General features: G+C 35.8%; 1 protein-coding gene across 3 annotated transcripts in view; it reads right to left on the reverse strand.

Moving 5' to 3' along the window:
• The window catches only part of TDRD3 (tudor domain containing 3), a 96401-nt gene that overhangs the window by 45097 nt on the left and 33635 nt on the right, over positions 1–17669 (reverse strand). For 2 of the 3 annotated variants that reach the window (XM_036385825.2, XM_036385904.2), the window contains exons 2-5: positions 9766–9850; positions 5959–6024; positions 2524–2684; positions 304–445 (exon numbers count right to left, since the gene is read on the reverse strand). In XM_036385825.2, the coding sequence (XP_036241718.1) occupies positions 304–445; positions 2524–2684; positions 5959–6024; positions 9766–9850 (454 nt within the window). Of the gene's footprint in view, positions 1–303; positions 446–2523; positions 2685–5958; positions 6025–9765; positions 9851–17669 lie in introns of those variants that run through there. The other variant, XM_036385986.1, reaches the window with a different exon arrangement.

Consider the following 17669-nt stretch of genomic DNA (forward strand, 5'->3'; position numbering starts at 1 on the left):
ATGTTTAAGAAAGCCATGACTATTTACCAACATAATACCACCCATGACTATTTAGCAACATAAATTTAATATATCCCTGCAGAAAGGAATCAGTTTTCATGCAAAGATCACTTGTAATTTTTTAATTTGCAACATTATATGTAAGACCTACTTGCATACATTTGGCCACAGCCCTAAAACTATTTGGACAGTACAGTTCTAAAAGTTTATTATAAAAAAGTTCACAACCAACAGAATAAGCTTGACATTTTTGAATGCAATATGCAACTTGTAAGACAAGCATTTCTAGTGGTGTTACCTCACCCTTTGTAATTCCCACTTTTCTATAAGATGCTCCACTTCACCTCCAAGAACTGCTGTGTTACTGTCATCCAACAGCAAGAATCCATTTCTCACTTCAACAATTCCTGAAAGCTTAATTTTTGTTCCAGGTGGAGTGTTCAGGCTAGAGGTAGAAACAAAGTCAAAAAATTCCAATAGATTTATTAATATTCTGTCACAAACATATAAAAAACTACTCTTATTATAATTCCAACATTTTCATATGCCATAATAAAAAATTAGCATCAAAAAGCATAGTACTTTTCAATAGCTTTATTGAAACACTTCCTACCCATTATACAAAAATGCCATACTGCAAATTAGATTCTAACAGAGATAAATACTGGCAAATTGCCTGTTTGGTTAATATCTAATTTCACAATACTGAAGTAAGGTTATGATTTGTTTTGATTATCAGATAATATTCTCAGACAACTGATTTGAGGCAGGTTCTTCATATTACAGTTAAGAGTGGATTTCCAAATAGTTAATAATCTCAAATTTTTTTTTTTAGACATTTAACTTAGTAGACACACAGAGTGGTTAGAAAGGAACCTTTCTACATATTACTAAGAGTTAGGAGTATACTAGAATAAATATAAAAACCATGCATCTTGTAGTGCTTCTTCTCTCACTACGCTATAATTTTAAAACATATGAATACTTTCTGTCACCAGCTCCCACATGGAGCCACCTTATCTTCTCACATGAATCTACCCTAGGAAAAGCAACAGCAGAAGCATGAAAGAATCATGTACTTCCAACATGTAATTGAAAGATATGACAAGCAGTGCAATCTAGAAACTGCTTCTTCTTTTGAGAAACAGGACGCAGCCAGTTAAAACCTTTCAACTGAGAGACAATAATCTCTTTAAAATATGCTAGAGCTACTGTTGCAATCACAGGCCCATACCACACGGTGAGGAAAATTCATAATGGAGTCAGCCAATTACAGAACCAGTGCCATTTAACCATAGCAATGTTAATGAATTTTTGGATTGTTCTGATGCAAAAACATGGACAATCAGAAAATAGACATGAAAGAAATACAGAAAAAAAATTAAAATGAGGCAAGGGGAAAGGGATAAATGAAAATTATAGTCATTAAAAACCTATAAAAGAAAATTGTGATTTTTATTTATTTAAAGTAACTCTATGTACTGAAACAGGATATTATTACAGTTTAATAATCTAACATCAGCCCTGAAAAAATTACATATAACACAAATTAAATCTTTAAATGTTATGTAAAAACAAGTGTTTACAACATTACTAGAGCGATGAGTTCTCTAACATTTTCGAGATTTTATCAAAAAGCTTTCAAATTATGTCTTGTACTGGGTATTTATCTTCAAACATTTTGCGATCTAGAATCTACTTACACAAGAGTCTGTTTGCCTTCCTTTATTGCTTTCTTTATATTCGCATTGGAATATGATATTCCAAGTTCTGCTGGCTCAAGCTAAAATTAAAATATCATTAAATGTTCTGACAGCATCACTCTAAACTGCAAGCTGGCTCCTGCTCAGAAGGAATAGTTTAACTCTTAAAAATGACATTCAAAAATTAAGTATATATCTATATCTAACTGCTGCAGCTAGCAGAGAGACAGAAAAAGGGTTTTTTTTTTTAAACCAAAATTACCTGAACTAGAAGAGTGCAGAGCACACCACGACTCTGCAGATTAAACACCAGAAATTGTTTTCAGCACCTCCATAACCAAAAACACAAAGCACCCCCACGTTCAGCAGTAATCACCTCTCTTACCCTTCACTTTTAACTGAAGAAATATCCAAGTTAAAGACCTGCCCATGGTTAAGCAGCATTAGTTGCACTGGGTTAGGAGTGTCAAGCCTGTGGCATTCCTGCTACAAAGGTAAGGCAAAAGATCTGCTACTACTGAAAATTGGGAATTTGCCCCAAGTTTACACACACCCCCAAAATGCTGTGTGTTGTGAAACCACAACTCAGTAGATGGCTGCAAAAATCCACTTTCTTCCGTGATGTAGTTCAACATAAACAGAACTGTAAATTACGTTCATATGTACCTTTGCATGCTGAAATCAAATTTCTCCTTTATATACAAATCCAGAAAGGAAGCCTCTTTAGCAGAGCAATATTTTCATAAGTTACTAAGGACACTTCCATTATTTCAAGGACATTTAAGTAGCAAAGGAAAACATGGAAAAGTTAGCTGTTCACCTTATTTTTGACATGCTACTGTATTCTATAGCTGTGCAGCTTGTGTGTCCATCAGTCATCTGTAAACGCAACATTCTGGGAGCAGCCTGAGATTCTTCATTATCCTTTGGTGCAGCAATATTGCGAATTTTCTGTATTTGCAGGACACATGGCCCTTCCAGCTAGATAAGTCAAACAGAAAAGACAAAATTGTTAGCACTGTTAAGCAAACACACTGCAATATCTAGACATACCAACAGATGCCCCCAGGCAGAGAAAAGTGTAATTTGATCAGGCAGTCATGTTGAATTTCTATCACTCATGTACTCTGTGTTCTAAAACATGATAAAAACGGGTTTTACAAAGAAACAGTTGTGATGCTTCACACATCTCTGAGATAGAGATTATAAAATAAAAGTGAATGAAAACAGTGAAGGAGGCAAACAAACAAAAACACAGATACTGTCACTTCAAACACAGCATGGAGTCCAGATAAGATTTCACTGCAGGGTGACTTTCACCAACAAAGTCTTCTAAAGAACAAAAAAAAAAACAGCTTAGAAGACTCTCTGTTTGGATCAAGAGGAAATTTCAAGTACAACTGCTTTGTAAACTCCAACTAGAAATATAGCTTCCTTGAACAATGGTCCAATCAAAACATAACAAACTGAAGGGATGTCACTTGTCTACTGATTACATAAAAATGGATACCCTACTAGACATACCATAATCTATGTTACAAACAATAAAAATTATTACTAAAAAGAACCAAACAAAAAAACAAACAAATCAAAAAAACAAACCAAAAAACCCAACAAAAAAACATAAAAAACCCCAAAAAACCCCACAGCAAACAAAAACCACCAAAATAAAGCAAAATAAATCCACCTGAAAAACCCAAGCCCAAACCAATCATCTCAACCATTTATCAAATTTCAGCTATAGCTAAGTCATTTTAATTTGTCTGAAAAGAAAATTGTCTGTGGCTGCTCAACTGATCTCTAACTCCTAAATGACAGCAGAAAGATGAAAAAGTGCACAGTCCATCAGCTTCTAACCTTGAAGAAATAGAATATGCAGCCAGAAGAACACAAAATGAGAGCAGATATCCAGTAGGTAAGTATATATAAAAAGAAGAGAAATTAATAAATAAGAGAACAGGGGCACAATGGCTTTACTATGATTGCAGTAGAAGATCTGATGTAGCAAACAATCTCAATGAAACAGGCTTTTTTCAATGCCAATCAGTTTTAAATGGAACCACAAATCCAATCATAATTTTGAAAAAAAATTTAAAAGGCTGTAGGAAACAAAAATCTACAATCAAAAAAACAATGAAACAGAAATGGGGAAGCATGTGAGTAACCTTTACAGGAATTAAATTGCTGGGACCTTATGTTTTCAACTGCTTACCATCAATTTGCCAGTACTCAGACAGGAACTCTGAGATCACAACTTTAATCCTTTCTGAATGCTTCTCCTGCAGTTAATGTTTCCATTGTAATGACACAAGTTCTCAAAAGAAAACCAGTAACCCTTAAATGTAGCAGCTATTAAGTTTATGTTGTAACTTTATAGTCTTCTTTGCACTTCAATTCCTTCAAAAATACTTAACGGATCTCTGTGGTGTAGTCATCTAGATAGAAATGGAAGGATTCAGTTTTCCCAAATCCTATGTAAATGTGGCCATCTTGTGGTTAATGCTGGTAATATTGATTTTTTCTAACCCATAGATATTAAATGAATGAGTGAAATAGCTCTGTGTATTAATGACTGAAGTTGAAGATAACCATCTATAGTGGTCAAATACCCGTGTTTCATACTAGGACTCTCCCGGCTTTTATGCAACTATTTGCCTATTATATAATAGGCATAAAAAGTTATTTTTTTAATAAATAAAGTTATTTTCTATGCAAGATGGAAATACATCATAGGTTCTCAAGATATAAATAAATAATACTGATATTAGTCTTGGCTGCGAGGAAGAATAGTAGCACATAATTTCTATTTTTAACTGAAACATTTCTGAACAACAAATTACTACTTTCCATGGAGAGATTATACTAAGAAGTTGCTCCTCTCCCATAAAGCAAATATTTTTTTTTTGTAAACACACAGCTCTATAACATAATGCATTTGCATACATTGAAAGCTAAGCAGCAGCACTGATTAAGGTGTCAGATTCACCTTATTTGACTCAAAAAAAGGAAATTACTGTTAAAAGAGCAAGGATTCAGCATACTATCTAATAGCTTGAGGTAAAAATTATAAATAGGAGTCCTTCTCAAGCAGATTTTTTTTGCTTAATTCTTCCCAAAACCTGAAGGATTATCACCCTCCAGGAAACAGTTTGCAAGCGTCTGGTTTGGGTTTTTTTTTAGAATCATTTTCTAAAGATCTATGAATATAGATAAAGTTAAAACTCTTCCCATAAAGTTAGTTTGCTAAATAATATGCTGCATGCACTGACTGCTGCCTTGCTAAAATCTATGATCCTGCAATGGCCTGTCTCTAAAGTGTGCTTTGCATAAATGGCAATAATGTTTGTGCCTTTTTCTAGTAGAAGTCTGTGCTTGCAGCAGTGACTACTCCATTTAGACAACAAAACAAACAAATCCTAACAGCTCTTAGCAGCCTCTCTCAGCAATCTGGCTTTCTTAAAACAAACCCACCTTAACCTACTGAATTTCAACAGTAAAAGAAATAAGTTTCCCCAGATCTTTCATATCAGTGATAGACTATCAATACTTGAAGTAAGTGGTAAAGAATTGAAGTGAGAACCACTGCTAAGGTTAAAATAAAATTCCTTCCTTTACCCACCTCTGAATTGTTTTGTTCTAAGGAACAAAACAGGAAGGCTATACAGAAGGGGACAAATTTCATTTTTATCTAAACATGCAACATGCATTAAAATCTAGCACACCCAAGTTTCAAGTATAATGCTCTTCTCTAGCACAAAGTGTTACCCCATCTAACATGTTTTATCCACATGACTTGTGGGATACACAACCATAGGAAAATTACATAAAGGGCATAGCTATAGCCATGGATGCCAGTAGGCAAGTAACCCAGCATAAACATGTATCACTGTGTATCAGAATCAAACTTCTACTTCGATTTATTTCTGACCTGCTTTGTTGCCCTCTCAGGATAATGAGGGGAAAAAATGAAATTCTGATACAGTGTCAAGACTAAACAAGTTTAATGACTTTCCAGCAACAAATGAAGTTGCCAGAATTGTTCAGATTTTTATTTAATCATTTCAAAGTTGTTGAAATAAAACCCAGAAAGTCCCCTTTTATGGAGCTTATGTTCACATTTTTACATTATAACAGATTCAAACATTGGGGGTTTTTTTACTTGAAGTAATGACAAAACCCGACTAATGCGCCGCAGAAGGCTGTCATAACACAGAAATCACAGAATATAGAAAAGTGAAGTAAAAATATTGTCTACCTTTTCCACCTTTCCACCATTGATGTCACTGGGGAGGAATTTCTTGCCAATCGTTCTTAAATCTGTCTGAAATGATTACAGAAGACAAGACAATATTAACTTAAAATATGGACTTAAAAAAAAACCCCATAACATAGGAATAAGAATAGCATTTTTTCCATAATGACAACTATTTATTCAACAGAAATCCACTCCTTTGTGTGATAAAAAATTCAACAACTCAAGAGTTTACAAAAGAACTCTTTTTGCTTTTTAAATTATATTCTTGTTTTAATTAATGAAATTAACATTTTCAACATTGATTAAAATGCTTTTAAATAAACAAAACCAAATGGCTATGCAATGTTTAATGGTTAAACATAACTGTGAGGCTTCACAGAGGTAAAACATCCATCTTTGCTCTCCATCTGGCACTTAGAGAAAAGTATTTTTAGTTCCTGTCTTTTTACATGCACAAATCCTTACCTATTATGATCATAAACAACTCTTTCAAAAGAAAATGTGCTAAATGTAATTACTACAAGAACTTGAACCATATTTTGCCATTAATATATGTCAATGGCCTACTGTTCTGGCACCCTGATCTAAAACTGAGCAGGACTCTATCTTAGTATCCAAAATATTGTAAATCATTTATTCTGGTTTTCAGTGAGAAACACTGGTAAATTACAAATTAGAAAACAATCATAAGAATGCACTTGTAGCGTATTTGCTGAGTATATAGAGGGAATAAATGCCCAATCCTCTCTCTGTTCCACAAGATAGCCAGGTAATGACAAGGAAGCACATTCAGTTTTTCAATTTGAGAAAATCTGAGTTTTTTACAACTGGGGAAACTCATCTGTCACTTGTATGTCCCTAAATAGCACACAGGCTCCTATAAATGGCTCCTGTGTGGTCCACAGAATCATTCTAGAACGGTTTGGGTTGAAAGGGACCTTAAAGAACATCTAATTCTAATCCCCTCCTATGGGCAGGGTACACCTTCTGGTAAGACAATATTGCTCACAGCCCATCCAACAAACCCTTAAACACTTCCAGGGATGGGGCATCCATGACTTCTCTGAGCAATCCATTCTAGTGCCTCACCATCCACACAGCAAAGAACTTCCTCCTCATATCCAGCCTAAACCTACTCTCAGATTGAAGCTATTCCCCCTTGTTCTTTCATTACATGTCCTTGTAAAAAGTCTCTCTCTCCATCTCTCTCCTAAGCTTCCTTCAGGCACTGGGAAGTCACAATTAGGTCACCCCTAAACCTTTTCTTTTCCAGGCTGAACCATCCCAAGCCTTACTCACAGGAGAGACAGTCCATCTCTCTGATCATCTTGGTGTCCCCTCCTCTGGACTTGCTCCCACAGGTTCATGTCCTTCCTGCACTTGGTACAGCACTGCAGGTGGGTTCTCACCAGAGCAGAGGGGAAGAATCCTCTCCCTCTCCCTGCTGCCCACACTGCTTTGGATGCAGCCCAGGACACATTTGGCTTTCTGTTCTGGGTTGTGAGTGCACATGGCTGGGTCATGTCCAGCATCTCATCCAGCAGCACCCCCAAGTCCTTCTCAGCAGGGCTGCTCTCCATCTCTGCATCCCCCAGCCTGTGTTGATACTGGTGCTTGCCCCAGCCCAGGTGCAGCACCTTGCACTTGGTCCTGGAACCTCACAAGATTCTGATGCACCCAATTTTTGAGCTTGTCCAGGTCCCTCTGGATGGCATCCTGTCCTTCACGTGTGTCAACTGCACCACTCAGCTTGATGTCATCTGCAAATTTGCTGAGGGTGTACTTGGACCCTTCATCTGTGTCATTAATGAAGATATTTAGTGACATTGGTCCCAGTACAGATCCCTGAGGGACACCACTTGTCACTGATGTCCACTGGGACTCTGAGCCATTAATCACTACTCTCTGGATGGGACTGTCCAAATACTTTCTTATGCCTCTAACAGTCCATTCATTAAATCTGTCTTTCTCCAGTTTAGAAAGAAGGATATTCTCAGGGACGTGTCAAAGGCTTTACAGAAGGCCAGAGAAACGACATCTGTAGCCCTTCCCTTGCCCACTGATGCAGTCACCCCATCACAGAAGGCTACTGGGTTGTTCAGGCAGAACTTGCCCTTGCTGAAATCTCCAGCTTCCCATCAGAGTAGCAGGAGCGGTAGACAACTTTTACAAATACTTTAAAGTTCTTAGACAAAATAAAAACATTTGAAGGACTGAAGATACACTTATGTCTACTTCATACTTATTTAAGCAATTGACACATATACATTCAAAAAAAGGTAAAAAAAGGTCAGCTGACTTTTGGATTTCTTCTGCCTGAAAGGTGCCTCTAGCAGTCAAGGAAGAATTTGTAGGAAGTGGAACATAAATTCACTATTATCCTGTCATTAAAGACACACTGCTACCCTCTACATACTCAACAGACAAGTTAATCTTTTGGGCACAAAAAAACCTGACTTAATCATTAAAAGTGATAAGCCATTAATTCTGGTTTGGAGTACTTGTGCAACATTCCTGATTTATTTTTATTATCTATCAAACCTGAAATACCAACACAGTCACAAACGATCATGTCAGTACTCATTCCAGCAGATGATTACATGCAGGGTAATACCCAGCAACTCACAAATACTTTATTTGGGTTTTGTATAAAGCAGCAATACATTCTCAAATATATGGACATGCTGCTCTGGTCCAGGAATCAAATGCTTGCCTTCTGCATGTTTTGCATTACATTCTTTGCATCTTTGCATTATAATTTTGCTTTAATTCTTTTCATATTCCTTACATGAACTGGTGCCTCTATACATGAGTGACTGAACACATGCTTTAAAGAATAAGTGAAAGGAGCAGAGGGGACCCTCTTTTTCAGAGTATCATCTAAAACCACCTAGTGGTTAAATCTTGAGGGGGAACAAAATAATCCCCAACAACTCCCACATAATTTCATTATTTTATTATTTCTAATTTCAGAAAGGAAGAATACTTTTCTCTTAAGCACAACTACATTGTTTTCCCCCTTGAAACTACATATAGTTATTACAAAGTTTATATTAAACCAAATAAAGTACAGTTTATATTAAATCATTCAAAACATCTGAGTAGGGATTTGATATGTTAAAATAAAATAGCAAATACATGAACTAAGAAAGGCAGCAGACTTAACGATTACCAACAATGTATATACTAGAATTCTGAAAAACAGGGATTCACATGCACACTTTTCTCATATCCTTAAAAAATACTATGGTATATTGCTTTGAAGATGTTGTGCTATCTTGAACATTCCTTGTTAATTTTTTGCCAAAATTTTGAGTACTAATCTAGATTTCTATAGTAAAGAAAAAAATCCAGGTTTTAGTTACATAAATATGTAGACAACACTGGATATGTAGTCTGAATGCGCTTTAAGGAGTATCATGTCCAGAAGTCAAAGTAAGGGTGTTTTTTTAATCCCAACAAACTTATACTAAAATTTCATACTCATGTCATTACATAGCACTTCTGGTTGTATTACTGCTTATAGTTTGACTTTAGTTTTACATTTCATAAACAAAAAAAATATTTTCCTACTGCCAAATCTGTTCATTTTTTCTCCTACAAGTTTTGCAGTTTGGAATAGATGTTCTTTCCAAATAAAACTCACAATTCATATAGGCAAGGAGAGAGGTAAGTCTTCTGTCCTTTACATAAATCACACTGACAATAACACACTTAATTAGACACACAAACCTATATTTGAGCCATTGCATCTATAATTTTTAGCATGATTTCTCAGAAAAAAACATTTTCACTACCATGACTTACATTAAGAGCAACTAGGATAATATCATTTGTATTAACTTTTTCAGATGAACTTAAGCAAGCTTCAATTCCTTCATCTGAAAGACACCTGTGAAAGAAAAAAAAAAAATGGAATATCACATGATGTATCAATGAGACAAACATTTCTTCTTTCTATGAGATTGTCCTTAGTTCCTATCTTTTGTATTGGTAAAATATAGATGTAAAAATTAATGAAAAATTACTTAATGTAAGTAGTTTCCTTACACCGATGGTGGTAGTGCAGGATCAGTATCTTTCTGCAAAAATTCTGTAAGTATACAGTAAGTTTTGAACACCAAGTTTTGAATTGATTACCTGAATCAATTTTAAAGGGCTGACCTATACTAGCCTTCAAAAAAAAACTTTAAAAAAGGATAGTTTTAAACTGGAGCGATCAGAAATTGTGACATTGTTGTTCACTTTGCCTACTGTACCCCATCTGCAGTTCCAATTTTCAATTTTATGTAGCTAGGCAACCTGCCTTCTTCTGCACAGCTCATTTTATTCAAATACATCACAGCAACCATTACATAATTGATAGACACCCAGTCTGAAACATAGTTCCTCCTCAACATTTAAATAACTACTCACCAAGAAATCACCTTTTCCCAAATAATAAAAGAATGATTTAAGAAACAAAGAGTAACATACACTAAAAATACTAAAAATAAATATTCCTGGGTGCTTCAAGAAATACTTCGCTTTGAAGAAAATAACATGCACAGTGTAACATACAAACAAGGCAAAAAAATACTTGAAGGGAAGTACACTTGACAGACCTTTTTGATTCCAGCCCTGGTGACTTTAACATTGCCCTTTCCAGTCCTGCCAGTGTTCCAAGACTAATTACTGCTCCCAGCTGTACTCCAACCCAGACACTTGATGGGATTTATCTGTTCATGTCAGACAATAGAATCTAGCAAATCCTGAGTCTCTAGCCCACCATCACCAAAAGGAAGAAAAGCCAATAATTAAACAATTCAGATGGTAAAAAAAAGCATACATATATATAGAAGCATACAAAGACACAATTCTATTTTTTTAATAAAAGACAAATGCTTGAGAAGAATAAGGTAGCAAGATGTGTTGCTCTGCATTGTAATAGAGGATTTCCCAGCTGAGTAATTCTAAGCTTCAGTACTATGATATGGGAAGCTTTGTGCAACTCCTGTGCATTAGCAGCTCTCATTAGCTGGAGTCAGAAGGTAAAGCAGAACAGCATTCCCACTCTGTGCCAGGGGAAACAGATACATCCAGACTATCCTGCTCTCAAGGCTTCAACTGTGGCTTAATTACACCAACAGACTTCCTAGAAAGAGCAGTATCAAGCTCTACCAGTTTGCCTTCTGCCATCTTCAGCATAAAACTGAACATAATTTGAACAGCAGGGGCTAAGGGAGTACAAAATCCATAAGCTGAGTTTTAGACTGTTGGCTAAGTCAAGGAAGGATTTTTCTTTTACTGCTCCAAATGCAAATGACATCATTCTTCATTCTACTAAAGCTAGAGGGACTGCAATTCTCTTACAGACTTATTTAAGCTGTGTACTTCAACATAAGTGCTACCATTTTCCAGCAAGAAAAAAACATTTTTAAAGAACAACTAAACAAGAATCTGACCTACAATTAAATTTTCTCTCTATAAGACAAGATTAATTCTTCTATTACAAAATTCACTGCTGAGTCACATTTTACTTTTGCACCTCAAAGTGAAGAAGACTGAATCCCTGCTGTCAAAACAACGCTCTGGTTTAGTCAAAATTTTCAGTTTATAACCTTTTATGTATAAATTTACATATGAATTTTCAATTTAGTTTCTCTCATTATTTAGGAAAGTTTTTGAGACAGAAGGATAAAGAGAACCTCATGGGAGAAGACCACTAATTTTTGACTTCTGCTAATTTAAGCAACAGCACTTAGCAAAAACATTGCCTATCTGACCAAAATCTCTGCCAACCTCACAGAGACACCAATCATAAAATACTACTGAGGACATCTGTTAGATTGATTTAAGCAAACATCAAAGCTTTTAAGCAAAAACCTGACAGACTTTGTTATTTTAAGAGTTTTCAAAAATAAAAAAACCTGTGAATATCAATGTAGGGGGGATACTTTATAGTTCAGGGTTGGTTGGTTTGGTTATCATAGATGCTTATTATATAAAAGTATAAATTAGGCAAATGCAAAAGATCAGGATCAAGATTACTTTAAAGAAAAAAAGATCAAATCAACAATTCTGACAGCCAAATTTTGCTAAAGAACTTCAACAGAGAAAAAAAGAGCTTTCCAGTAATGTGTCAGGTGCTGCTTCTGTGCAACAGGATGCAAAACTATAGATTTAGTAAAAAAATGGTCAGAAATTGGCCAGGAAGCAAATTGCAACCAGGGGACATTGTACACCAGATTCAGCCAAAGCACAGATCTCTCCTGCTGTAGCAAAAGCTTGAAACCAGTGTTTATCAAGTCAGTCTTTTCCATTTTGCCATAATAACATTCTTATACAGACTACTTCATATAGCATTGAGTACTCCAAACATGTTTATATTTTCTTAACAAATTTAAAGAAACTTATTTTAAATAAACTATTTTATTTTCTCCTGTTTGTACAGTCTCCTATAAGAACTATTAAGTTTTAGCTTTGAGTATTTCCTGCTACAGGCCCACAAATTATTTAAGAAAAAAAAATTTATTAAATTTATTTTAAAATAAATTTATTTAGACAGAAAAAAATACATCTACCTCACTCAAGTATGAAAAGGGAGTCAAAACAGATAAAGCTACCTCTTCAGATGGCACAATCCTTCCCTCGACAACATAAGGATTATTAAGTCTGAGCTTTTTCCAGACTCTGAAGGAATCAGATTGCCTTTTTCTATCTGTTCTTAATGAAGGCATGTGATATGCTGAAGGTAGCACCTTTACAGCATAGGGCCACTTACTTCTTTGTTCTCTGTATTAGATCAAGGGAGGGGAAAAAAAAAAAAAAAACAACTGACCCTGAACAAAACCAAAACCAGTAAAAACCTGCTCTGGAGTCAAAGAGAACAGCCCTGCAGCTCTGTGTCTCTATTATATTCACTCAAGTGCCTCACATCATCTGCATAACCTGTTCTGCCCGTTTTGCAAAATGCCATGACCTCAGGTAACAAAAGGTCACCTACAGTGTGATCCTATTACATTAATCCAAGACACTCCCTATTGCCAAGCGGTTGGAAGCAATCCTAAACCGCACATGAGCCAGATCACACGGCTGGAAGTGCCCATAAATCCCCCAATTCCCAAGATCTACCTGGCTGTGCTGGTGCTGTGCAAGCAGTGTCTGTCAATCCTTGCTCTCCACACCCCCATTCCAAGCCATCTCCCCTAACTCTCCTTTATAAATAAAGGAGACACTGGGAATAACCTGGCACGGAAATGCTGCTGCCACAATCAACAAATTTCCCTTTTTTCCTTCTGTAAATAAACATTTCAGAATTAAGCACTTCTGCTTAATGTGAAGCAGCAAATAAATAAAAGGTAAAATAAACGGGTGAGAAGCATAGGGAGCCAGCAGCCAAGCTCCACAAAGCTCTCCAAGAAGTCCAAAGCAAGACAGTGGCTGACCACTGACATCTTACAATGACACCAAAAAAAACCTACAACACACACCCCACAGCATAACCTCCCACCATAAGGACTGGTAACCAATCTAAGACACACTAAAATTACCTTTAGTTTCCAAGAAATAAAGTACTCACTACACTTCTTTCTTACACATTTTAAAACTATCTTAAAAGTTACATATTGAAGTTATGAAAACAACTATATGCATTTCAAGGGAATTTTAGTAAGTAATGCTGCAGGAGTCACACAGGGATTCTGTGGCCTTGGAACATTAATATAAATTAGAAGAAAAAAAAAATCAGTTTTCAACCAAATGGGTATAAAGCTTCCACAAATGGTTGAGATGGTTATTTCTGACACATTCTCAAGAGAAAGATCAGAAGAGAAAGGAAAATAAATGTTTCTACTGCAATTCTTTTGCATTACACTTGCTGAAACCTGAGGAATATCTCACCTATTCCTCCCCCCACTCCAGCTTCATTCATCTGAGACATGAAGCAGTACAATCCGCTTAGCAACAGCTTTTGTCAGAAAAAACATCTCCTAGAAAGTACCTGCATTCCCACCTTCAAATGAGACATTAAAACAAAGCCATTAGTAATGAATCAGCATTTTCTACATGAATCATTCACATATAAATCCAAATCTGCAATTTTTCTATCAAAATGTTCTCAACAAGCTTCTATGGAAAACAGATTTCAGTAATTCTTTCTTTGTAATACACAAAAAAAATAGTACATCAGTGACAGGCAGAGCTGTTTTCCCACTGCTCCTTCATATCAAGTATAACATCAATTTAATAACCCACTTTTGTACCTTATAGGTGTGCATTCTCCTCTTCAGTATTTCCCACTGCTATAGGATATAACCATAGTACCAATCTTGCCTATGCCTCTACTTATCTCCCTTTATGTTCTGCTTTACTTCATGAAGAACAAATCACACCTGATGTGGCCTGAATAGACAGATTTGTGTACTGCTACTCTATTACCTATGTCTGAAACACTAAAGAAATTGGCAGTATCAAAGCAAGATGCATTTTTTGTCTGCTCTATACTGCTGGATCAAACACTTCATCTGCAGACAAACATGCATGTGTATACACACACAGAGAAAGGTTTTAAATGAGAGCCTTATTCTCTAATTAAATCCATCAGGTAAACAACTCTCCTAATAATATTTATTTGTCATGAGCAGCTATCTTGAAAAGCATCTTTTCTCTCTTCGTAATTAACAGCTCATGCACACAAATCTTTAATCTTCCTTCCTTTTTCTATCACATAATTTTTCTATAAATCCTCTGTAATTTTCTTCTACTATCTCTAAAATTAACATCTTATTAAGTAGAAGCTTTGTGTAACAGAAGAAGCAAATAAGGAAAATTAATATAAATAAATATGTTCTATAAAATTTATCCATTTCAGATTCCCAACTTTTCCAGAATCACTGTGATATTATCAAACCCAAACTGCACTACCACTTCTAATTCAGTGCCAGCCACACAAATCAATGAGTTTTATAGCAAATTTTATATAGCTATTTTCATTGTGTTTATGCAAAAATCAGAATGTTCCTTACATATCTTTGCTACAGAAGCAGATTTATACAATCATGTTATAAAATGGTAAGGTTTTCAAAAGGAAAAAAATCGCAGAAAGCTTTCAAATTTTTCTTACTTGACAACGCCTCGATAGAAAAAAGAACACTTGAAGCAATTAAGCAGAGGATCTTAAAAGACCGCAGTAGTACAAGACCACCGCTGGATGTCAGTGTTGTTCCATGACAGAAAAACTGCACACCAGCTATTTGAAAAACTTGGGCGTTCTCTTAGTAGGGCTTCAACATGTTTTGCTGAATTTCAGTTGTGTAAAGGAATTACATAAAATGTTCGAAATTTCACTAAGGGGCTATCCACTACAGCTGTTTAAAAAAAGAAAAACAAACCACATTTTAAGGCATTATTATTCAAACACAAAAATCAGATCACCAATTAAGTTTTTCCTTTAACCTGTGTAACTATTACTGGGAAGCAACAGACACTCTTCTTCCCTTCAACTTCTGAGGTTTTAGTTTAAAGAACTAAATGGGCAAAATTAGAGTCAATTGTTCCTTTATCCACAAGGCAAACATCTGCAAGGAATGACAAACCTAGATTCAAGTGGTATTCTTGGCAATTTTACTATCAATATTCTCACACCAAGAAATGCAGTTTCATTTTGCAATTGCATTTAAAGATTTATTTCCTACATCTTGTTCTTGTCTCATGCATATGGTGTATCTTCCTCGTGTGTTTTGCATATACACCAATGACTATTGCTATAAACTGTATTTTTGTTTTCCTATCACTTTTTCAATTTGTTAATAACACCTGAACTCTGACCTGAGCACTCACAGCTTTGCAGTTTTAAGGAGCTTTATCTCATGTTTGAGCATTGTATTTCACCCAGGTTTTTCATGATAGTATCAAATCAAGCATGACCCAGAAGATGTTTTCACATTGCCTCAGGTTTTGACAGTGAAGCATCCATAGCCATTCTTTCTAGTACAGTCAAACTACTTTGATAATTGCCTTACAGAACTTAATCTAAACTGTTTCTCTATTTCACTCCTAAAGATGCAAACCAAAATTTTAAAATAATAGAATGGACTGTACTGTATCACTATTAAAAATCCACTAAGTTTTAAGTGCACTTATGCTAGCAAAAGCCAATTTGAATAATCCAAAAAGCACACCGAGAAATACAGAATTTTGGTTACAACTCGGTAAGCATGCAGGTGAAGAGGCATCAAAGTATATCAGCATATCTTTAAAATATTACTGACATTTCTAAAACTGGTGCACAGCCACTACATCATCTTGGTTCCCCAGGCAGTTAAACTTGCATCTCAGCTACCTAATTTTTCACTCCTGGGAATACACCACTTCCTTAAGTGCAGTCTCCAACCCAAGCCAAGCTGAAACCCCAGAAAGGAACTCATAAAATATACATTCACAAGCTCATGTTCTCAGATGTTTAGCTGACAAAACTTAAGGCCTAAACCTCTCTCAGATGCCTATGACATTTGACTTTCAATAAAAAACATGAACTAGGAAAGTCAATGTATTTTTAGAACAAATAAAAAAAGGTTGGCATTTTTTACATACCATAATAAAAGCAGAATGACTGTCATTACTGCCCTCACCTTTTTTTTAATGTGAGAAAGCAAATCCAAGTTAATTAGCACTAAAATCTATTTTGACAGTAAAATCCTGACCTAAAGAAAGCACAGCAAATATTCAGTCCCAAGGAAAACGAGAAAAAACAAAATGAAAACAAAACCCAAAAGTGCAGTACTTAATATCAATGCATTAGCTTCTTCCTGGCTTACACTTACCTGATACTTTCAGTAGGAATGGGATAAAGACCAAATAACTTAGAAGCACTTCAGTTACTTCAGTTCTAAACACATTCAATATCAAGCACTGCAAAAATTATTTCACTGCATTGGCAACAGTAGTCCAGCAGCTGACAGTGAGGCCCAACGCAAGCCCACTGTGCTTCTCCTTCAGTAACCTCCTGCTCCTCAGCCAACCTATCCCATCTTGATGTGGAGCCACTTCCTTGCCCTCCTACCAACACTAGAGAGGCAAAGAGCCGAGATGGAACTGCTCTCCCTAACAAGGGGCCTTTTCTGTCTCTCATACTGGAGAGGAGAGCTGCCTTATCCCTGGGTCAGTAGTCCTGAGACAGGATTTGGTGGTAAGCATGCTCTGCTTGGAGAGCACCCCAGCAATCCCTCAAGGACTTCCAAGTCATATTTCTATTAAGATTTTTAGTCACCTTTAACAAACCAGCCTCTTATCCATTTCCAAAGGACAAGGACTATTGTCATACAAAAGCGGGAATAAACAGTGATAGTTTTAGAATTAATCTTTAATATGTTTGACATGCAAGGAGAACTGTAAGTCTATTATTGGGTTAGCCTGACAGTCAGTCACTCTCACACCTCTCTAAATCCACCCCACACACCACCCTTCTCTTTTAATTACTAGAACTTGTATTATTTTGGGGTTCCCCCCCACAGCCTTTCTGAAATTACTCTGTTCCAAACATGAAGTATCAAACAACAAGTTTGAAGCATACTCTGCATCAAGTTCTTGCACACAGAATATGAATTTTAAGACATTTTAACAGCTGCATTAGTGAAGTCTTTACAGTCGCACCTCTCATAGTGCGATGTGTGCTCTTTTAAAGTCTATTTTCTTTACAAAATTCCTACTGCTGGGAATATTTAGAGTATGAG

Source organism: Molothrus ater, chromosome 2 (assembly GCF_012460135.2).
Source record: "Molothrus ater isolate BHLD 08-10-18 breed brown headed cowbird chromosome 2, BPBGC_Mater_1.1, whole genome shotgun sequence".
Classification (NCBI taxonomy): Eukaryota; Metazoa; Chordata; class Aves; order Passeriformes; family Icteridae; genus Molothrus; species Molothrus ater.